Source organism: Megalobrama amblycephala, linkage group LG1 (genome assembly GCF_018812025.1).
Source record: "Megalobrama amblycephala isolate DHTTF-2021 linkage group LG1, ASM1881202v1, whole genome shotgun sequence".
NCBI classification, from domain to species: domain Eukaryota; kingdom Metazoa; phylum Chordata; class Actinopteri; order Cypriniformes; family Xenocyprididae; genus Megalobrama; species Megalobrama amblycephala.
Window position 1 is genome coordinate 72,232,352 of NC_063044.1, and position 24,250 is coordinate 72,256,601.

General features: G+C 38.8%; 1 protein-coding gene across 2 annotated transcripts in view; it reads left to right on the forward strand.

The window, feature by feature from the left end:
- Window positions 1-6,855: 6,855 nt before the first annotated feature.
- The window catches only part of LOC125246416 (zinc finger protein 271-like), a 122,034-nt gene continuing 104,639 nt past the window's right edge, over window positions 6,856-24,250 (forward strand). Inside the window, exon 1 of one of the 2 annotated variants that reach the window (XM_048157357.1) lies at window positions 6,856-8,998. In XM_048157357.1, coding sequence (XP_048013314.1) covers window positions 8,184-8,998 — 815 coding nt within the window. In that variant the 5' untranslated portion in view covers window positions 6,856-8,183. Of the gene's footprint in view, window positions 9,105-24,250 lie in introns of both variants that reach the window. The other variant, XM_048157366.1, reaches the window with a different exon arrangement.

Here is a 24,250-nt window from a genome sequence, read left to right on the forward strand (position 1 = left end):
ACGGCACACCCTGGGAATCGTATGCCAGGGCAATGGCATCCAATATCCAGTGGGCCATCCTCTGCTTGGAGACAGCCTTCCCTTTCTGCTGGCCTCTGTAACAGACAAAGAGCTGATCTGAGGTCCTGAAGCTTTGAGTTCTATCCATGTAAACGCGCAGAGCACGAACTGGACAGAGCGAAGCTAGGGCTGGGTCTGCCTCCTCCAAAGGCAGCACTTGCAGGTTCACTACCTGATCTCTGAAGGGAGTGGTAGGAACCTTGGGCACATATCCGGATCAGGGTCTCAGGATCACTTGAGAATCCCCAGGCCCGAATTCCAGGCACGATTCGTTGACCGAAAATGCGTGCAGGTTCCCTACCCTCTAGAGCGAGGCCAATGCAACCGGGAGGACGGTCTTCAGCGACAGTTCTTTTAACTCAACTGATTGCAAAGGCTTGAAGGGATGACGCCGAAGAGATATAAGAACTAAGGTGAGATCCCAAGAGGGTATGGAGGAAGGGCGAGGAGGATTCAGTCTCCTTGCCCCCCTCAGGAACCTGACGATCAGATCGTGCCTTCCCAGGGACTTCCCATCGACTGCATTGTGATGTGCGGCAATGGCGGCAACATACACCTTTAGGGTGGAGGGAGACAGCCTTCGCTCCAACCCCTCTTGCAGGAAGGAGAGCACGGATCTGACCGAGCAAGATCGGGGGTCCTCTCGGTGAGAAGAACACCATTCAACGAATAGGTTCCACTTCAACGCATAGAGGTTCCTAGTAGAAGGAGCTCTAGCGGAAGTGATAGTGTCTACAACCGCTTGCGGGAGATCACTCAGAACCTCCGCATCCCGTCCAGGGACCACACGTGGAGGTTCCACAGGTCGGGATGCGGGTGCCAAAGGGTGCCCCTTCTCTGAGTCAGAAGATCCTTCCTCAGAGGAATGGGCCAAGGAGGGACTGTCGCGAGGAGCATGAGGTCCGAAAACCAAGTCCGGGTGGGCCAATACGGGGCCACCAACAAGACCTGCTCCTCGACCTCCCTGACTTTGCACAGAAGCTGTGCAAGAAGGCTCACTGGGGGAAACGCATATTTGCGAAGGCCCCGGGGCCAGCTGTGTGCCAGAGCATCCGTGCCCAGGGTACCTGCGGTCAGGGAATAAAACCACTGTCAATGGGCATTTTCCTGGGAGGCGAACAGATCTATCTGTTCCCCAGGTGGATGGAGTCTCCATTCACCCGCACGTGGAGGCTGCCGTGAGAGCTCGTCGGCTGCACGGTTGAGCACACCTGGGACATGAATGGCACGAAGCGACCTCAGATGCTTGTGACTCCATAACGAGATGGCGGGCGAGTTGCGACATGCGACGGGAGCGTAGACCACCATGCTGTCTGATCGGACTAGAACGTGCTTGCCTGTCAGCAGCTCCTTGAAGCGGCCCAGCGCAAGACGAACTGCCAGCAACTTGAGGCAATTGATATGCCAATGCAGCTGTGGTCCCATCCACAGTCCCGAAGCTGCATGCCCGTTGTACGTGGCACCCCACCCCAAGGCAGAGGCATCTGTGTGAACCACAGCATGCCTGGACACCTGTTCAAGGAAAACACCAGCCAGCAGGAACAAGGGGTCTGACCATTGGGTGAGAGTGCGGCGGCAATTCGGTGTCACAGGGACACGGAATGTGCCGCGCCGCCACGCCCATCTCGGGACCCGGTCGTGGAGCCAGTGTTGAAGCAGTCTCATATGAAGCAATCCGAGCGGCTTAACTGCGGCTGCGGATGCCATATGCCCCAGGAGCCTCTGAAAATCTTTCAGTGGGACCGCTGTCCTGCGCTTGAGCAAACTCAGGCAGTTCAACACTGACTGGACGCTATACGGCGTCCGCCAAGACCTAGTCACCTCATCGTGCACCTCCGGGAAGAAAGGCATCAGGGCGGGTCACTGAGGACCAGCGCGACCCGTCCCGAGGTACCAATCATCAAGCCGAGAAGAACCAGGACACGGCGGAGGATTCCACGCGAGCCCGACCTTCTCGGCCGCCCGGGAAAGCACAGCCGTCAACTCAGGATCAGACTCGACAAAGGCTGAAGCCCCATGGGGCAGCAGCGTGGCCGAGTCTTCCTCTCCCGAGGACTCCTGCTCACCTTCCGATGCCGTGATCGACATCTGATCCTCCGCAGGTGCACCAAAGGACAGCACCGGTCGCTCCGAAGAAGGCCCAGCACGGCACGGTGGTAACACCATAGGCTGCGGTGCTGAAGAGGCGGCCGGGGCCCGCGGAGCAGCGCTCGGCGGGGAAGCCCAAACCGTGATCCTCAAGTCACCCTGCCTACACACCGGCGGACCGTCATTCCGACCGGAGCCAGAAAAAACGGCCGCACGGGGTATAGGGGAGGAGACCCCCGCTCCCTGAGAACCAAGGAACGAAAGTCTTGACCTCAGCACCGCGATAGTCATGTTCCCACAATGTGAACATGATCCATTTACAAACGCTGCTTCAGCGTGCTGAACGCCCAAACACGTGATGCAACGATTGTGCCCATCAGCAGGGACCAGGTCTCTTTAGAAGGGGAAATATAGCTCTTTTGTGTCGAGACACACAGGGAGTGTCACGAGTGTGTAAACACACAGGAGTACCAGCCCAAATCGCACACACAACAACGGGATTTACGGCGGAACGCTGTAATTATAACAGCAGAAGTTCTGCCCGCTCCAGCTCGCGATCTCGCTGCAGTGTCGTAGCTCCAACACGAAGGCTGAGTCTTCTAGAGGCTTGCGTTTCTCAGTAGCTATAGGACACCAAAGTATGGCTCCGAAGCGAAAGACAGAGTGCAGTTGCATCTGCTTCCTATTTATATCCTCCGGATGTGGGCGGTGCACATTATGCAAAATCGCACGCCAATGTTCATTGGCTTGTTTTAGTTCTCTCGAAGCTGATAGGGGCTCTCTTGCGATATCCCAGTTCGTCGGTCACTACTGACATACATCGAACGTGACTGACTGAAAGGGAATTGAAATATCAAATGGTCCTAAGCAATGTTTTCTCTAATTTTTTTTCTCGCTGAGCAAAACTTTTCTCTGTTGAGCGCACATTTTGGCCACCTGAGCAAAAACATACTTTATATCAGACCTGTACAATGAACGTAAACACACACACACACAAAAAAATTTTTATCATACAACTGTAACATTTAACTTTAATGTGCCATTTCTATTTTTTTTGACCCTTGATGTAACTTAGGGTGCGTTCACACTTGTCATGTTTGGTTGGATTAAAACGAACCCTGGTGCGATTGCTCGGTTAGTGCGGTTCATTTGAACATATGTGAACGCTGCCATCCGAACCCTGGTGCGCACCAAACAAGCGGACCGAGACCACTGAAAAGATGGGTCTCGGTCCGCTTCCAAAATGAACTCTGGTGCGGTTCGAATGATATATGAACGCAACACGGACCAAAGACATGTAACCGAACCAAAAACAGGAAGACAAGACACTAAAAAGGACAGAATCCTCACGCATGTCGGTTTTTCTCGTCATAGAAGCGAGTTTGCCCATCAGTTTGCCCGGTGTTTTGACTACTTTACACATTTTATAAGCTCTTTATGAGTTCCCATCTGGCCAAAATATCTGGCTACGCACCGCTACGCACACACAACGAGCACATTTACCTCAGCAAACAGCATTGTTTTGGATGTTCGGTAAGTTCCGTCTCAAAATAGGCAATACGTCATAAAATCCGACCAATCACGTTGTGAATGTATCCCTATGCCTGAAGGTTCGGTATCGTTTGGTTCGGTGATAAAATTGCCAATCTGAACGCTAACCGGACCAGGACTAAATGTTTTTTTTTTCTCCTTTGGTCTGGACCAAATGAACCAAACGAACCGAACTACAAGTGTTTTTATTTATTAAATAATATGTTTGAAAACAAGCAGTTCAGTCACTAAATTAAGCATTTAGGTTAATTTTAGGTTACTTGAGATTTTTTCACATTGCTGTATTAACTGTACCAGTCTTTACCAAGAAATTCTATTAAAAAATAATTTCTGTCCTCCTGCAGGACAGTTCAATTCTTTATAATAATATAATATGAGCAGTTACGATGATGGTTTGGAACAACCATAATGTGTTTTGTACAGTCAATTATTAGCAACAGACAGTGTTAAACCATCAAAATTACATGTTTATTGCTTATGATTTTCCCAGATTTTCTATACCAGGAGGTTTCAAGATTTTTGGTGGCAAGGAGCCCTAAACAATCCCCTTGTGAGATCAATTTTTTATTAGGCTAACATTATAATATAATATAATATAATAAAATATAATATTTAAGTATTTAAACTGATATACAGTATTATATCAGTTTAAATGCTTCCATTTGTTTTAATATATTATATAGTGAAAACAAACTAAAGAACTAAAACAGATCTGATAGCTAAATATTTTTAGTGAACGTTAACTCTTTTATAGTTATCTAAACATCCCTGAAACCCACACCACCACACACAATAATCTATTTAAACTGAGGTATATCACTGATGTATTTTGAGTTTGCAAACTACACCTGTGATGGGTGTGTGATTGTAAATGTCTCAGAGTTTTGTTAGCATTCTGTGCTCATCATCCGTTATTTCCACCACTTTTCATTAAAACATGACGTTTTATTTCACATTTCTTTTCGTTTCGCATCGCCTCCCGTATTGATGTATTTAGTCCACAAACATGACAGTATTCTTACCGCGACTGATTTGGCTCAGGGCCAGCCAACTCACACGCGCTCATTCGTTCTCTTTCTATGGAACCTGAAAACCGCATTCACCGGTTCCAACTCTATAGCGACAATAACTCTATAGCGGTTGTCCAGAGCACTGCAATTATTTCTCATTTAAACTATTACAATCATTTTCTGTTCTCTGCGCAGCAATTATTTTTTCTGCTATATTTTCTTCTACTAAATACTGAGCAAAGGGTCTGAATACTTAGGACCAATGTTCCCTCTAAGCTGCATGCGTGTATTTAGTAGAAGCACCCTTTTGATCTAATACAGCCATGAGTCTTTTTGGGAAAAATGCAACAAGTTTTTCACACCCGGATTTGGGGATCCTCTGCCATTCCTCCTTGCAGATCCTCTCCAGTTCTGTCAGGTTGGATGGTAAACGTTGGTGGACAGCCATTTTTAGGTCTCTCCAGAGATGCTCAATTGGGTTTAAGTCAGGGCTCTGGCTGGGCCATTCAAGAACAGTCACAGAGTTGTTGTGAAGCCACTCCTTCGTTATTTTAGCTGTGTGCTTAGGGTCATTGTCTTGTTGGAAGGTAAACCTTTGGCCCAGTCTGAGGTCCTGAGCACTCTGGAGAAGGTTTTCATCCAGGATATCCCTGTACTTGGCCGCATTCATCTTTCCCTCGATTGCAACCAGTCGTCCTGCCTTGCAGCTGAAAAACACCCCCACAGCATGATGCTGCCACCACCATGCTTCCCTGTTGGGACTGTATTGGACAGGTAATGAGCAGTGCCTGGTTTTCTCCACACATACCGCTTAGAATTAAGGCCAAAAAGTTCTATCTTGGTCTCATCAGACCAGAGAATCTTATTTCACAACATATTGGAGTCCTTCATGTGGGCTTTCATGTGTCTTGCACTGAGGAGAGGCTTCCGTCGGGCCACTCTGCCATAAAGCCCCGACTGGTGGAGGGCTGCAGTGATGGTTGACTTTCTACAACTTTCTCCCATCTCCCGACTGCATCTCTGGAGCTCCCGACTGCATCTCTGGAGCGATCTTTGGGCTCTTCTTTAACCTCTCTCACCAAGGCTCTTCTCCCCAGATTGCTCATTTTGGCCGCTCTAGGAAGGGTTCTGGTCATCCCAAACATACATATATATATATATATATATATATATATATATATATATATATATATATATATATATATATATATATCACTGTGTAAAATATCTGGTAGAATTACTTCTACTTTAGCAGTAGTTGAAGATGAGTGTCATTAGTGTTTGTTTTTGTGTTAATGTTTTATTAATGTTATATCATCAGAAATAACAGTATTATCTTTCAATAGATCAGTTTTATAGTCTTTTCTCATATATCGTGACTCCAATAATCAGTTTCTAACAGCAAACACTCAGAATAAAGTGAGATGATGTGAATGTCTTGTTGAATGAGTGTTGATAGTCTGAGGATGATCAATATTAACAGAGAAACTGCGGAAAACACTCTTTATTTCAATAGTTCCTGTTTTCACCTCATTTATTATGCTGATGTCTTCAGATCTGCTGTAAATTGACACTTAAAGCTCATTTCATTGCTGTCAACAGACTGGGGGGGGGGGGGGGGGGGGTTGATGGTTACATATATGTTTATTTCTGTCTTCATGGCATAAATGTTTTTCTTACAGTTCTTTACTACTTTTCTAGATATTTGCCATTATTTTTATGAAGAAACAAAATAAAGTTAGAATGAGAAACTAAATGTTCTGAATTAGCCTCATTTGCTCTAAAATAGATGGATATAAATGATTAATGCAATTAGTTTAAGGGTGAAATACAAAAGAGGTTAATATAGCAACAAAAAAAAATGGGTTTTCTATTTAAATTTGCTTACGTACATTTAATTTGATGCGGATACTAAAATTTCTGGTCTCTATAAAAACAAACACAGTAACTGATATTTTTGATTTGGGCAGATCAGCTCCTCCAACCAATCTGTGGTTCAGTCTGTGAAGCTCCGCCCACTACAGGGCACGACCAGTGAAGCTCCTCCCACAGCACTCACATCATCAGTGATTTGCAGTTAATTTGCAGTTAAACTATGAAATGATACATAATGTTCTTTTCTAACAAGCTCAGTAAAGGGAATTTTGAGAAACTTCATACTGATTTTCAACATCAGATCAAACTAAATATTTACGTATTTTCCATTTGTTTCATATCTGCTTCACAATTTCCAGGAGTGTTACCAGAATTTAGGCATTTTCAATACAGTTTTCAACATTGCTAATTTTAGGAATAAACTGTAAGCACCAAAATGTATGAAGTAAATTAACTTTCCAGAATGGCTGACAGGGTTGTGAGTGTAACTTGAGCAAAATCTCTTCTTACAGTAACTTTGGTAACAGGGTTGATGAATGCAGTCATTCATGTGTGTAAAAACTGAGACAATGGATTGAGATTATTTTCTTGTCCTCCCATGATGCTGTTGAAAGAGCCCAGATGATGTCACTTCCTGTGTGTTTTTGAAAGGAGGAAAATCATGTCAGAAGTAACAGGGTTGAGTGAATCATGTAGGACACTGATAATAACACATTTAAAGATGCAGTCAGTCTAGACTTTGAGCATGTGAACTTTCTACAGACACGGCAACGGTCGAGATATGATGTGATATATTTTTAAAAACATAAATAACAAATAATAATCACTCAAATTTTAAAATATACAATCTACTCCACTTTACTGCAAACTTCACTTGATCTTGTGTTTCTGGTGTCCCACATTCACATGTGTATGAAAGGAAGTTAGTGGAAGGAGAAGTCTGCTGTGACCGGCCCTTAATAATTACACAGTTTTAGGAAAATAAATTAAATATCAATCTAAAAGTTGATGTCAAAATATGGCTGTTAATATCACATTAGATCATTTTGTCATTGATCAAATATATTACTCAAAATATTTCTGAGCAATGTTTTCTTTATTTTCTTAATATTATTTATAAATTATTAAGAATTATTTAAGGGAAGGTGGCAGAGCAGCTATTTGGGAAATTCTGTAGCCAGAAGACATCCATTCAGTGCTGATTGTCTTAATTCAGTAAATCTTGATGTAAAAACATTTGAAACTGGAGTCAGATTAAACAAGCAGCTAAAGTAAAATTAGAGACTAAATTGAGACTAAATTCTAAAATTAAGTGAACGTCACAGGAGCGCTGAAAAGACGTACACACATTATACCTTCACCAGACCACTGGATTCTGTCGTTGGAACGACAGCTGGTCCTTTATGATTGGAAGATTAATGTTAAAGTTTCAGGGACATATGCAACTAATTTATGCAAATGCATCAAAATGATTGTAATGTTTTGTAGCAGTTGTCTATCACAACAAGTCTCAATTTTATGACCTTTAACTTAATATTTCTCTCTTTATTTTGATTTACTGAAAATGAAATTACTTTTTACTCTTTCATTTCAGAGCTGATGGAAGTGAAGGAGGAGAGTGAAGAACTGAGTGAAGTGGAGGAGAAACATCATGACAAACCTGGAGAAAAACCTTTGAGTCGCTCCAAGACTAAAAAGACATTTTTAAAGAAAAGAAGAGCCAAGAAATCTTTCACCTGCACTCAGTGTGAAAAGAGTTTCACTACCAAACATAGTCTTGAACGTCACATGAGGATCCACACCGGAGAGAAGCCGTTCACATGTGATCAGTGTGGAAAGAGTTTCTCAACCAAACAACATCTTGAGCTTCACATGAGAGTTCATACAGGAGAGAAGTCATTCACATGTGATCAGTGTGGGAAGAGTTTCACAGAAAGAGGAAATCTTAAGAGTCATATGAAAGTTCACACTGGAGAGAAGCCACACACATGTGATCAATGTGACAAAACATTTCTCTGGGGATCAAACCTGAAGAGACACCAGCAAGTTCATACAAAGGAGAAGCCACATTCATGTTCTGTGTGTGGAAAGAGTTTTTCACTGCTGTGTAGTTTACAAAAACATGTGAAAATACACACTGGTGTGAGAGAGTACATGTGCTTTGAGTGTGAGAAGACTTTTACTACAGGGAGTGATTTAAAAGTGCACCAGAGGATTCATACTGGAGAAAAACCTTACAAGTGTTCACAGTGTGACAATAGATTCAGTCAGTTAGCACATCTGAAAACACATGAGAGGATTCACACTGGAGAAAAACCTTACAAGTGTTCACAGTGTGACAATAGATTCAGTCTGTCATCACATCTGAAAACACATGAGAGGATTCACACTGGAGAAAAACCTTACAAGTGTTCATACTGTGACAAGAGATTCAGTCGGTCAACAGATCTGAAAACACATGAGATGATCCACACTGGAGAAAAACCTTACAAGTGTTCACAGTGTGACAAGAGATTCAGTGTGTCATCAACTCTGAAACGGCATGAGAAGATCCACAGCAGAGAGGAGCGGCACACGTGTGATCAGTGTGGAAAGAGTTTCTCTTTTAAAAGTAACCTGAAGATACACATGAAGATCCATGCAGTGAAGAAACCACATCACCACAGTGTGAAATGAAGTAGTTCATTTTTATGTGCTGAACAAAAAAATCTCTTCTGTGTAAGTTAGCCATAGCCAAATCTCTCCTCTCCAGCTATAGTTGGCACCATGGGCTACAAGTTTTATTTATTTATTTATTGCAGTTACAAAATGTCTTTTTGTACCTGCATCAGCAAATTATTCACAAAAAAATTCACAAACAAGTTTAGCCCTTTAACGACCCAGTGGTCCGCTGGCGGGACGATAGGTTAAACAAGTTGTTTTTTTTAAATGAAGAGTATGCCATCTAACTAATCTTTTATTATGCTCGCAGTGCGTCGGTTAAATGAATTGCAATATTAATTTAATAATAAAAGTGGCATAATAATAACAATAATTTAACAGCCCTGTGTGCCCAACCGCTATACGCCACTGTGAAGGAATAAACGTCGTTCAGGCATGGCATCAAAGCAATTACCTGTTTAATCCAAATCCACATGCGTGACTGTTCAATATTCAGTACTGCAATGTCTCTCCAGTCACATGATGTTTCTCATGTGTTTTCAGTCGGCACAACAAAGAAACGTTTACTAGACTGTGGACTAGCTTTGCTCTCTGAACAGTGGCAGCCTGCAGCTGAATTTTTGTGATCACTGTAGTCCCGGGTATACTTCGGCTGTCCTCGTTTGTGAATTTGACGTTCGTAATTTTCATCATGTGGCAGGCTCGTGGCCAGCCGCATACCCCGCCCGCGTGCAGCCCAAATTTCGTGACCGCGCAGATGGTGCACATGCAACAGCGCATGCACAAGCAAGACGGAAGAGCCCACTAGGTGGCAATACACACAGTACTGAAAAGCGATTCAAAACAAGACGAATAAACTCAGAGGCATGCTTTCCCCATCGTTTTTTAATTCATGTTCACTTGGTGTATCTTCTGAACTATGTTGCAATGGTGGATGCTCTATTTTTCTTCTCCGATCCTGCCCAGAGAATTTACCATTGATGACATGATGTCTGGTAATAGTATAGAATTTTTTTTATTGCACGTGTCGAACTCGGTGATCCACGTGCATCCATGGTTTAGTATCCTTTGAAAGATGCGTGGACACGACTGCACGCGAGACACGTCCGTGCTCATGGGCAAAGAATTATGTTTGAAAGGCTTGCACACTCAACTGTGCCTGAGATGGAGCAGAACGTTTGACTGAACTGCTTGCTTTAATGTTTATTGTAGCTTCTTATACCTGTAAATGTACATGTACCTTTTGCTTAGATTTTTAGAATGGCTGTTATTGATCATTAAAACTGACATTTAACAAAATGAGACAGAGTTGGAGATTAAAATTTAAAATGAACATGAACTTGAATAAACTAATTAAAAAAAAAAAAAATGAAACTAGTAAAATACAACCACAGCAAAAACTACATCAAAAAACAGCCAAATTCATTCAAAATTCTCCTCCATAACATCCCCCAACTGCTCAATAAATTGTACATTGTATTTATTGTGTGTTAATTTGAGTGTAATGGGGAGCTGATCCACACTGATGTCCATGGCTAGAGCTGCAGGGACATTGTACTCCTCGCAGGTGTCAGACAACAGCACCATGACACCTCCATCTTCCTCCGATGGTGACAACTGTTTGAGCTTCAGCCCTCTGAAATGTAACAACAGAAACAGAAGTCTCAGTCAAGGCCTTATACAACAATAGACATGAACACTATTAATGTTAGTTGACTACATAAGTTAACATGATCTAACAATGAAAATACTTCTAAAGCATTCATTAATCTTCATTAATGCTAATTTCAACATTTACTAAAACACACTGAAAGTTGTGGAACTGTTGTATTTTGTTAACTAACCTCTGTAACAAAGATTAATAAGTACTGGAACAAATGTGTTGCTCAGTGTTCATGTAATTCATTAACATTAATAGAGCCTTATTCTAAAGTGTTGCCAATATTATGAAAATACCAATGGACGTATAAAAAGTTCAAAAATGTATATCTACTTGGTACACACTCACAAGAGTAGAAAAATGAGGAAAAATCCATTAGAGAATAATTTGTCTCCATGATGATAATGTATGTTGTGTACCTCCACAGTTGAATGGCTGGACGAATTAAATCTGGCAGCAGGTCTGAGAGTTTCCTCAGCTCAAGCAGGACCTCATCACGCCAGAGGGACACCTCAAAATATTATCATAATTCAACCTTTGTGTATAAGAGCCTTAGTGACCTTTAACTTATTTATGTAAAGAAAATGCAACAAAAATATAATAAATGCACGATTATAATAAATGCACGATTATAATAAATGCACTCTGTCTCTATAGCAATTCAGTATGCAAATTATACAACTACAGTTGGTTTTAGTCCAGGTGTGTCAAACTCATTTTAGGTCGAGTTAAAAAAATACGTCAGAAAACTTCCTCTCGGACCAAATTGTCATTAATTTAACTTATTATAAAACATGTCAGCCTGTCTTGTCACTGTCATACAGGCCCCATCACTTATTTTATTGGAAGAATTTATTGTTGTTTAGTTGTGAAGTTGTAATTTTACACAGTTTGTAGAAAAGTAAAAAGTCTCACCTCAGCTGGGTGTTGTTGCTGCTGAATGATGAAATGAATAATTGGGGGTCAGTGGTCTTGAACTTGGCAGCAGTCCAATCAGACGATAACACCGAGGCACATGATGCCTACAGTACATCGGACACCTATTATAATTATGTATTTATTGAAATTGAAATGATTTTTATTATAATTTATGTATTAAAATAACTTAAATGAATTGTATTCATTATAATGCATATATTTAAATGAAATAATTTTAAATGGATTTTATATAATTAACTTATTTTAATAAAGTTAATTAAAATTAATTGTATTTATTTAAACTAATTGTATTTATTATGTTTGTAAATCTATTTTAATGAATTACATTTATTATAATCTATTTAAATGCAATTATTTATTGGATTGTATTTATGTATTTATGAAAAAAATGAATAAACAAGATATTAATGTAAATAAATGTATTGAAATTAACTTTCCCCAATAAAACCTAAACCTAATTGACTGATTAATTTACCCATTTTATTATTTGAAAGTAATAGAAATTTTAAACCTACACAATTTAGATGACCTGTTATCAGCTCTTCGACACGTGATTGATTATAACCAATGAGACTGCGGGATCTTTGCGTTAGTTAGGATAGGAAATCCTCTTCTCTCGCCCCTGATCTCGCTTCTGTCAGGTAAGTTAAGCGTCTTAAATTTATAAGACATTTCAAATTCATAAAAATCTTAACAATTTTGATGAATTAATTAATTTGTATAAAAACATATCCATTTTAGCCTGATCATGAGTAGTGCTTGTTGCTGTTCAAACTATAAAGCGGCGACTACCAGCAAGCATCAACAATAAAGGAGAAAACCCGGGAAATTTAAACATATTACTGTTATTTATGTCATTATATGTAGTTTTATCAGTTTTTCAGGCGAGAATGTGCTGGTTTAAAGCTGAAATGTGTGATTTATTGTTAAAGATATTTTCAGAAAGGCGCTTTGATCTGATGTTGTCGGAGTTGTGAGATCCAGGCGATCACCGGGAGCTCAGCGCTCATGTGCCCCACCTGAAGAGCATCCTTACCTCGGCTAGTCCTTCTAACGTTTGCCGCCTGGCTCTGATGACTCTGTTAAACATGACATAATTTGTGTTTTGTATATCTAATCGGGCGATCTTTGGACTCATGAATCTATAATTTGTTCCGTGGCGAATCTTTTTGGCTGAAGGCAAAGTGACGTTTCATAACTAAAATTAAAATAAGCGCTTTAGTAGGCTATAATATATACATTAATGATATAATTTTGTACAATTTTGTTTTTCGCTTGACTGAATTGTTTGCTTTATTTCTTATTTTATATTCTTAAACCTTTTATAATGGCTATTATTAATCATTAAAACTGACAATTGACAAAAAAAGTGTTTGTTATATTTCATTTTATTACAGTGAAGATCAGAGTATCCACATATATTAAAGTTTAATAATTTTAAATTAATTTTAAATATTAAGACATTCCAAATAATACTTTCCCAGTATCTGACAGGATAGTTCATTAAATAAATAAATTCCTGTGAAATATAAAGTATAAAAAGCAGAGAAAGTTAAACATTTTCAGTTAAAAAATGAATCTGTCAGAGGCTGCCCTTTTGTCAATCTTTTACTTCACAAGAAATTAATGTAATTCATTTATTAATTGAAAGCTGTTGATTAAAATTTCTTGTGACAAAGTTACCTCAGAAAAAAAAACATGTCAGGGAATTGGAAAAAGGGCAGTTTTTTTATTAATGACTTTCATTAAATAAATCAACTATGTGATAAATAAAATTAACCCTGTGAAGTAAAAAAGGGGGAAAAAACTCTGTCTGAGGCTGCCCTTAACACAAAAGATAAAACAATATTATAAAGAAAACAATAAAAAAAAATGCAATAGAGTACAGTAATAGAATTTATAAAGAAAATGTAGTAATGGTAATAGTGTTTTGATAGTTATGTTTTAAAAGACTTTTCAAATATGAAGATGTGACAGAAATTACTTAATGACATAGTTGGACAGTCTCTGAGAGAACAGATTATAATAGTAATTTTGAGCACATTTTGTATTTTTATTTATTTATTTTAAACTAACTTTTTTACTTTTTTTTGCATTTCTCTAAGGATGTCAACCCCCTATAGTCGTCAGACATATATATAACGTATAGATGTCCATCAAAAATGGTAGCGACCCAGAATTTGAAGAGGGTGGGTCATATGTAGTCAAGAACTACACCCTCTCCAGAAAATATGGGCGGCCGTACATTCAAAATTCAGAACAGCTCCATTGTCTGTAGTGGAGTCAGCAGAAAGAGCTGCTAAGGAGGCCCTCTACCCCCTTCCCATTGTTGAAGACATTTTCTCTAACAGTCTGGAGGGAAAGATTGAAAAAGTAAGTGAATTTAAGAGCATAAATTACTTATCTTGTACATTATTCTGATTACTTACCCTAGGCAACTGTAAGCTATTGTACTTGTGTTTCTCAGTCATGGTCCTTGAGTCCCATAACACCTCAAATTAACCTTGATTGGGAATACAATATAAGGAATACACTTGAAATATTCAGTGTTGGGGGTTCCCTGACCAAGACTGAAAAACACTCTGGTATTGTCCTCATCTGTGACATTGTCATTTTTCAGGTGCAAGTGGCCAGGATGACTCGGGCCCAGGTTCCTATCCTGAACCTTAGTCTGAGGTGTGGATCCAAACTCCATGAGGTCTCATTATGGAGAGATGAAGCGTTGGTTGGTGGATCATGTGGAGCTCTCCCACCTAAAGGCAAACATCAGGCCAAAAGGCACTGAAAAGTTTGACTCTTCAAACTACACAAGTGTCAAGGCATACAATATTATTATTACCAACAAGGTATGTACTGTTTCAAAATGTCCAATATGTATACAAAGTTCATCTCTCACAATTATAAAGTGCTGTTTTCACAGAATTCACACACAGGACCACACTGCTGCTTCTTGACCTAACACAAATCCATCTGCATCTGCACAGAAATAAAAATCCAGTCTACAAAAAGCTTGAGGCAAGCTTTCAAAGAAAAAGGTTACAACATCAGTAATGAGAAATTGTGGGGGAAAAAAACTTGGCAACATGATAACTACCTACAAAAGGGCTAAAGACCGGTGTCGGGTAACAGGAGAGGGAAAAGTTACATGGGAGTATTACAAGGTTGCAGTGCTTATTGTATTGCTGCAGAATCTCTGGGTTTACATTTAAAAATAATTTTTAAGCATCTCTATTTACACTGTTTCACATGCTTTCTCACAGCAAATGGAAGATTTATTTGGGAAATGTGGAGTTGAGAGTCCACCATCAGGAACAATATGCTCAACTCCTCTGTTCAACAGTACCTCATCCCAGACTACAGCTTCACAGTCCTCAACTGCACAGGCCTCAAGCTCCCAAGAACAGCTTCTCCCAGAAGAGCAACCAGGTCCCTCCACTGCTATCCCCTCTGCAGAAACACACAGAAGGAGACAAGCACTCTATGATGTTTCTAAAACACATTCAGAGAGGAGAACAGCTGCTCTAGAGTCACTAGTGCGGCCTGACTGAGCGCCGAAGAAGGCATAAAGAGAGGCGAAGAAGGGTGTTTGAAACAAAAAACTCTAACCTGCCTTAAAGAAATAATTCAACAGCTCAAAAAAAAAAAAATCAGTAAATCCCAGGAAATGATAATTGTTCTCTTAAAAAATAGTTTAACTATATACACTCCATTCCCCTGTGTATCACATCATTTTTATTGCTCATCACACATCATTATTATAGAGGGTTTTTAAGTTATATTACAATAATAATAATAATAATAATAATAATAATAAATTAGTTTTTCTGCATATTACAGTGAGTTGTAAACCAGGGCTTTTGCTCCTTCTGCAGGAAATATCAGTATCTGGTACTGACACTAGATTGTGCTCTGCTGTTGGACATAATTAAGAGGAACTTTTTAATGCATTTGTGTATAAAAACATCAGAATAATGTTTTGAATGCAAATTAATATTAAAACATAGAAACAAAAACACGTATGTAAATATTAAACAAGCAGACATAACCATTAATAAAAACATCAAACTGACAGTTCAAATGAGTTATATAAATTGAACACACTATTTTACTACACTATTATTACTAGACTATTCTCATCTGATTCGGCAAACTCCACATCCAGCACATGTTTGTGTATATGCTGGATTTTCAATGTTGTTGGGAGTTGGTAATTAAATCCTCCACCCTTCCATTGTACATCTTGTGTGGAAAGCTGAACTCCTGAAAATCACTGCAGAGGAGAGTGAGGGATCCATTGTCTTCGGACACTCCAGTTATGTCCATACACTCCATTATAAAGAAAATACAGTTTATAATCTGGCTTGACATCCTGTTAACGAGATTTCACTCAAGTAAAAATAGCGATTTACCCACTTTCATTTTTAGTTGAACTATCCCTTTAAATGCATTATGAATATGAGCCTCAGTGACCTCAGTGATAATCCCCAAAAGAAAGACTTTGAGGTGTGTGAGCTCCACCTCGTCTTTGAGACAGAGTTCACACAGAGCCTCGCCTCTCCAGAGAGAAACTTCAGCAGCTTTTGGTCCAGGATGGGAACATGGCTGACTTGCACACATCGGTCATCTTCACTGGTTGTATCTGCACAATGACAGCTCAGCAGTTATAGTACTAGAGGTACATTAACAACACTGTGATATTAGACTTGTCTGGATCACTACTAAAATGTTATAGAAGTGTAATACAGCAGTGTTTCTTATTCCCCCTGCATTGCTGGTTTTAAAAACAAAAAGAAAATAATGAAATAATTTTAATCTTAGATCACTCCTTCTTTGGCTCAATGATCTGTCATTCTTTTTTTTTTTCTTTTTTCTTTTTTACCTTGTAAGGCTACATTTTTAAAATGGGGAAATTAGTTTGTACTGCTCAGTTTATACTACTTGTAAAATCATACTGAAAAAAATTGTGATTAAAATCATGAATCGTGATTTATCTGGAAAAAAAATCTTGATATGTCATTTAGAATAACTATAATAATTGTTGACTTTAAGATATTCTGAGATACTGAAATAACTCACTTTTTCAGTTTCCCCTTTGACACTTAAAACTGGCGAATAGGTCGATGTTTTCTCTTCTGTGACCAATGTTTTCTCTAAGCTGTGAATAAATGCAGTGCAGAGGACAGACGCATTGGTTTCCCTCATTCATCATAGGATTCCCCTGCCATCAGGTCATATAAAACTCTTAATACAGCTTAATGGACTTGTACAGTGATATAAAGACCAAACCCGCACCTCATTTGTGATATAGGTTATACTATATAGGCTCCAAGAAAGCAGATACTGGCATAAAGTTAGTTTGACGCTGAACGTTTGATATTCGCAAATTTAGGGACCGTCTCTAAAGTTACGCCATTGGTATTCACGTTTCTACCTTCAATAGCGTTTAAAGAGAATGATTTACAGTCACAAAACCAACTGTAAAGTGTTCATCTAGGTGTCAGGTCGAGCAGTGATGTGCCCTACTCTCTCAAACACACAATGTTACACTTTAATTTTATTTTTCCTGCTCATACAAAATTTAAATTGTGTTGCCAAAGCATTTATATGCATTATTACATGTATTGTAATATTGTATTTTTCATTTCAAAAACATTTGGCATTAATTTACTTCCATAAAAATCTAGTCAAAGTCTTTTGTTTTTCTTGAAACTTTAAAGCAGGTGTTTGATGATTTTTCAGGACAGTGGGCTCTGTATGAGACATACTTCTACTGTTGTGTACATTGTGAGTTGAATTTAAGAGACTTGTTCCCCTTTAGGTGTGTAATTTTCAGCTTGTCGTTCAGGTGAATCTTGTTCAGGGCCTGATCATGCCACAGGGACACGTCCAGGTGTTTAGATCCACTCTGGATGGCCAAGTCCAAGATGGGGACTTCCGTGCCCTCAACAGTGGTCATCCTCGTAACCTGCGGATATAAAATAATGGTACATTAAAAGTCAATATGATAACTTACAAATGTTTAGAAATAACTTGTAAATACATTGTTGTTGTTGTTTTGTCTGAGTTTGATAGAGTTCTGACAAGGTTCAAATTACTTACATTTTCCACCATCCCTTCAAGTGTCAGGTATCCCCCGGGAAAAGAGGTCCTGGTCTAGCCCGGTGACTTCAAGGGATGGAGGAATGAGGGCCTCTCTTCCTCCTCTGTCAGTGAGAGGGGAGAGGTTTGGTAGATTGCTGTGTTCGGTCTGATGAACAGATGTTCTGGCCTGTATCGGGAAGACATGGTGTGATTTTGTTTTTACAAAGTATGTCACACCCTCTTCAAACACTGCAGTGTCACATACACAGTTCCTCCACTTTGATTAAGAACTTTTGTATTTCAGTAAAAATTAATGCAACTACTCACTCAAAACACATAAAAGGTGCTCATTTGTTGCCACCCACTGTAGTAAATTTGTACAACAGACAAATGGTAACTGCTAGTATTGGAGCTAATCATTTGGATGAACAGATTCAAAGCACTTTTACTGACAATAATTTTTACGTACACAAGTTACTGGGACGAATCAAAATTCTACAACTAAAAAGGCTTGGATAGTCTACAGTACTTACCAAGTTTTGCCAGTAGTGTTGCTTTCGTCAAAAAAAAAACAAAATAATGACTTATTTAGTGATGGCGGATTTCAAAACACTGCTTCAGGAAGCTTTGGAGCGTTATGAATATTTTTTGTCAAATCATGATTCGGATCACGTGTCAAACTGCTGAAGTCTGGTAATTTTGGCGCTCTGAACCGCTGATTCAATTGCTCCCTATGCAGGCCTCACTGAGCCATCGGATTTCAACTAAAATAAGTTAATTTGCGTTCCGAAGATTAACAAAGGTCTTTACGGGTGTGGAACGACATAAGGGTGAGTAATAAATGACAGAATTTTCATTTTTGGGTGAACTAACCCTTTAAGAATTAAGGTGAAGAATTAAGTGTGCCACCATTTTCCAGAACTGAAACCTACCTGGAGTCTCTAGAAGTGCAAGGTGTTAGGATCTTAGAGACTTAGGTTAGGTAAAGAATCCTAAAAAATGACCACCACTTAAAGGTGCTAAAGAGGATGCAATATTTTGAGATTTTTGCAATATTACTTGAAACTGTCTTTACTAACTGACAAAAGACTATTTATTAGGTGCACTGAAAGTAATAATATTAATATACATCATCTGTGCACGAGGTAGGGCCTTAAAAACATCAGCCAATCGTTTACGCGAAGCCCTTTGGCTTGTCAATCACTGCCGTGACATTCCTTGTGAAAGACGTGCGCGGCTGTGCGCTCCACTAACTTTCCACACTCTACAGGTGCCGCATGCAATGTTTTTGTCAGGAGACAGGAGTAACAACTGCAGATTATGAGTTCCCTGCGGTGAGTCCGACATAATGAATCCACTAATACGACACAGTGAATGCCGGTGGTAAACAAACACTCGTGTTCCCTTGAAATGAGCTGTGAAGGAGGGGGGTTGTTCTTACGCATGTGCTCATTTCAAAAACTCACTAACAGTCTTTGGTTTCTCAGTCGACGAAAAGATCCTCTTTAGCCCCTTTTAAGAATCACATACTGAATTATAGTGAAATACAAAAAGACTGTTTTATATATATATTTATATATATATATATATATATATATATATATATAGGTTTTATAGACAGACAGATTGAGAGTGACTCCTGAAGGACCAGCACAACATCGTCTTGTACCACTGTTCTGAAGAATTAATCTTCCAGAATCTGGCAGTAAGTTTTAGGAGTTCATTTCTAGTCAATTTCTTATCCTGAAAAGTCCGTCTTGCAAAGATAATGATCTTCCAAAACTTACTGGCAGAAAATAGATGTCACCTGCCACATATTTTATTATATGTTATGGATTTCTTTGTTGTTCATTGACTTTGTCTTTGACAATATATAATATTTTTATTTTTAATATTTTTATTTTCAAATAGTAAAACAAAACATTAAAACAGTTCCAATGATTGACACTGGCAATCTTTTTTTTTTTTTTTTTGAAAAAAAAAAAAAAAAAGTCATAATTGTGAGTTTTTATCATGCAATTCTGACCTTTTTTCTCACAATTATGATTTTTTTTTCTGCCATTTGAGAGTTTATATTCTGCAATTCTTACTTCTTTTCTTAGAATTGTGAGATATAAACTTGCAATTCCAAGAAAAAGTCAGAATTGCAAGTTATATCACACAATTCTGACTTTGTCTTGCAGTTGCGATTATCAAATCACAATTATGTAAACTCGCAGTTTCAAGAGATTAAAAGTCCAAATAGCTAGATATAAAGTTTAACTAAGTTGCAATTGCCTATTTTTTAGTTTTTATTCTGTTAGCGGAAACAAGCTTCTATAGTCATAATGCATGATTTAGAGCTCATATTAAAAACTGATTTTATAGTTAAGTCATGGCAATAAACTAGCTATGTCTTTTAGGGCATGATCCTAGTCTTTTATTCCTGTTGTGGTAAAATTGAAAATGTCCAGGAAAAGTCCTTGAAAATTATTGCAGAAAAAGAGTGAAAACCCTAATGGAAGTGCCAAAACAGACAGTGTTTATTCCCTAAAAAAACAAAAAAAAAACAAACAAAAAAAAAAAACGGGTTTCTCTGACATTCTTCTAAATGACCAAGGTCAAGCCCATTCAAACATCTACAAAACAGTCCTGGCTAAAACATGTGTAACGAGTTAAGTTAAATGTAACACATTGCTTTTTCACTAAAATCCTTTTATTATATTTTATATTTATTTCCATTTTTCTTTAAAATATGTTGATTCTACGGTTCACTATTTATACGGTTGACTTTTATTTTGACATTTTCTTCTGGCGCTCTGCTGACGCCATTTTCAAGTGACTGCGCGCCTCTCGCCAGTTCACATTGGTTATGCTGGGGAGAGGTAAGCGTTTTTCTGAGCTCTGCATTTTATAAGTGAATTAAGTTAAAAGGTGTATAAATCGACTAAATATCTTATTTTAAATGGTACTGAGACTATTTACAGTGTTCTGTTGCATGTTTTATGCGTATGTGGATTAGGAATGTGAAGTTATATCGTGTGGGCCGTACGATATGCTATTCGCATGATTTTGAGTTATCTATTAGCTAACAAATGTTATATCATACAGGATTGTCTCATGAAACGCCAACCAGAGTGAGATATGAACTTTATTCATGTTAATCCACAGGTATTTCACACAAGATGAACTGTTTAATTTGCATGAATTGGCATACCAACCACATATTTCTACATTCCCGGACCTTCTTGTTTATGCAGGGATGACGGACATTGATTTGGCATGTGCAAACTTGGAGGAATCAGTGAGGTTTGCTTACCCACAAATGATTAGCTATGACACATTTCAAATGGGGGATTTTTATGTGTCTGTGCTGGCAATGACCCAGTGTATCCAGTTGGCTTCATAATATATGAACGTAAATTCATGCAGCATGATGAGAAATTTTTGACTGAGATTTTGGGAAAGCTGGGAATGGACAGATACAAGTGACAGTTGACGGGGAAAAAGGAATTGTAGGTGCTTTGAAAAAAAAAAAAAACTTTAATACACCAATATAAGTGTAGTGTTCTGCCGCAGCCACATCTTGATTTTAACGCCCGCTATGATGCCTTCACTAAAGGATGGTCAGAAGGATTCCTGTGGTACTTTGACCATCATCTGAAAGCAGACATTTGTGAAAACATGGCTGCATACTACACTAAACAATCCTGTGCATTTACACTAACAAACAATAAAAGTGAGAGCATCCACAAAATGATTAAATCCCAAAATGAATGGTGAGAACTTGCAGTGGTGCTCTCACTGTACTACGTGTAGTCATACTTTTTATTTGAATTTCAGAGGGTAAAATGTGGCTTGGAAAATTATGCAATGAAGCAGAACCTTAGTGTAGAAGTGACAGATGTGAAAATACCCTCTTCTTATTGTGAAAAGGATCAATGCCAACACAGTTTCTTATTGTGGAAAGGATCAGTGCCAACACAGAAAATGAGCCATGCAAAGTTGAAGTTAAACTTACGTCATCCTAGATATCTTTGGCTAAGACAGTCATTGAAATGTCTTCTGGTCTAAATCCATCTTGAGTGTTTGTGGACGAATCAGTTCGAAATACTGCCAATGGTGCATTATGCTCTTGTCCCAGCACTGGGAAATGCTACCACATATTTGCAGTAGAAATGGCTACGGGGCTTCACTTTGCTACATAGCGAACATACAGCCTCTCAGTGATGCGGAAGAGAGGGAGAGGCAATGAAACAAAATCGGGCTGGAAAAACCCCGGAACAAAAGACTAGATTATTTGGTCAACCCGGCACCAGACTCCTTACTGTCTTCAATGCCTGGCTCTCTGGAAGACAACATTCCACCAATTCCTATGGATGCTGAAAAGGAGGAGGAAAAACAGAGCAGTATAAGTGTTCTGATACAGCTGCTATGTCTGAGGAGACACCGCAGTCTGATGCTGAAAAAGATACTTGCCAGTTTGGGTGCTCATATGAATCAGACTTGTTGGTGGACAGCATGTTGAAAGAAGAAGCTTGCATGTACACTTCAGCAACAGAAAACTTTCAGGCTTCTGAATGGAAAACCTCAGATGTAGTGAACACTCCACAACAAGGAAATGGGTATGACTGTGGTGTCTTTGCTATTGTGAATGCTTGTGATATCATTGACAACACACCATTAGGGCCAATCAACAGCTTAAAGGCAAGAATGTGGATTCATTCCCTTATTGAGAAGTATGAGCCTCCGAAGATCAGGACTCTCACAGGAAAAACGGCAACGCTTTAAAAAAAGAAGTACAGACATACAAACAGACAGTACATGTAAGCAGAGCAGATTACACTGGTACCCTGAAAAGACTACAGCTGAACAGCAGAGATGCCAAAGACTGGGTTCGCTGCTTAAGCTCAACGTGTAAAGGTGACCCAAAGCACAGAGATTAATATATCTTGTGCATTATTTGCAGACGATGGTTCCACCTTAAATGCACAAAGTCAGCTGACCGGTTAGTTATTGCTTGCACTGATTATCATAAATGTCTTATGTGCTCTTGCTGAGGCAGCCAATTTGAAACAACATAATGAAATGTGTTAACAGTGAATAAAATAGTGCATCAATAATTTTCACTGATAAATAAATAAAATGAACTGTTGCAAACACCCCTCAAAAAAAGAAAAAGTAAAAAAAAAAAAAATTCTATAAAATATATCACACACACACACATATATATATATATATATATATATATATATATATATATACACTATTTAGATCATGTATATTCTATCTATCTATCTATCTATCTATAAAGCAGTTGCTTCAAATTTAGAGTATGGCAGTCATATGTATATAGACATGAGACTATTATAAAATTTAATATCTGTCTATCTATCTATCTATCTATCTATCTATCAATAAAGCAATTGCTTCAAATTTGAAGTAGATAATGGCAGTCATCTATATAGACAGATAAAGGCACACAGTAAAGGCTGTGAAGTGTTTGATTAAAAAAGAAAATTGGAGATTAAATGTGAAATTATCAACATATATTAAAAACTACATCCAGTTTCATAGACGGGGCTTAAGCTGGTCCCAGAATAAAATGCATAATTGAGCTGTATTAACTGAAAGTAACTTGCCCTATCATAAATATGTTGTCTTAAGATGCACACAAGTAATGTTTTTTTTAAAGTGAACGTTTATGAAAGTTACTGAGGCTGTGTTTACACTGGCACAAAATATCCGATCTTTTGCTCACATCTGTGACACAGATCGGAATTAGTTGCACACGTGTAAACACAAATCCACACGAGATCCGATTTTTTTCGCATCTGATCTAAGCCATTTCCATATATGGTTTTAAATCCGATACATATCCGATCTTTGGACATGCGACCTACGTCTAAACACGCATATCCGATTCCCATTAGAATTCCAAGCCATCAAAAGGCGAGGGAGGCAAGTTTGCTCACTAAAAGGTAGCTTTAATGTTGTATTATGAAGCAGACGTGCCTGTATGCACTTGCACTAAAAATTCACAGCTTTATTATTGAGGTGGGAACTTTATATGTCTAACGTTATCTATTTTTCTAGAAAGAAATTGGGCGCACACACATACATTCAGCAGATGAATGTCAACCTTTGCCCGGTTAATTTAAAAGAGACTGCCGTGTTGTTGTTTCTTATAGAGTCTGGGAACGTGACGTCAGCAGCGCATTGCATTCTGGGACATTAGGTCACGGACAGTACAGTAGTGACTGAGAAATAGTGGAGGAAGATGTTAAAATTTATATTATACAGTTAAAAACATATTAGAATGGTGAACGCTGGCTGTGGTATGAAC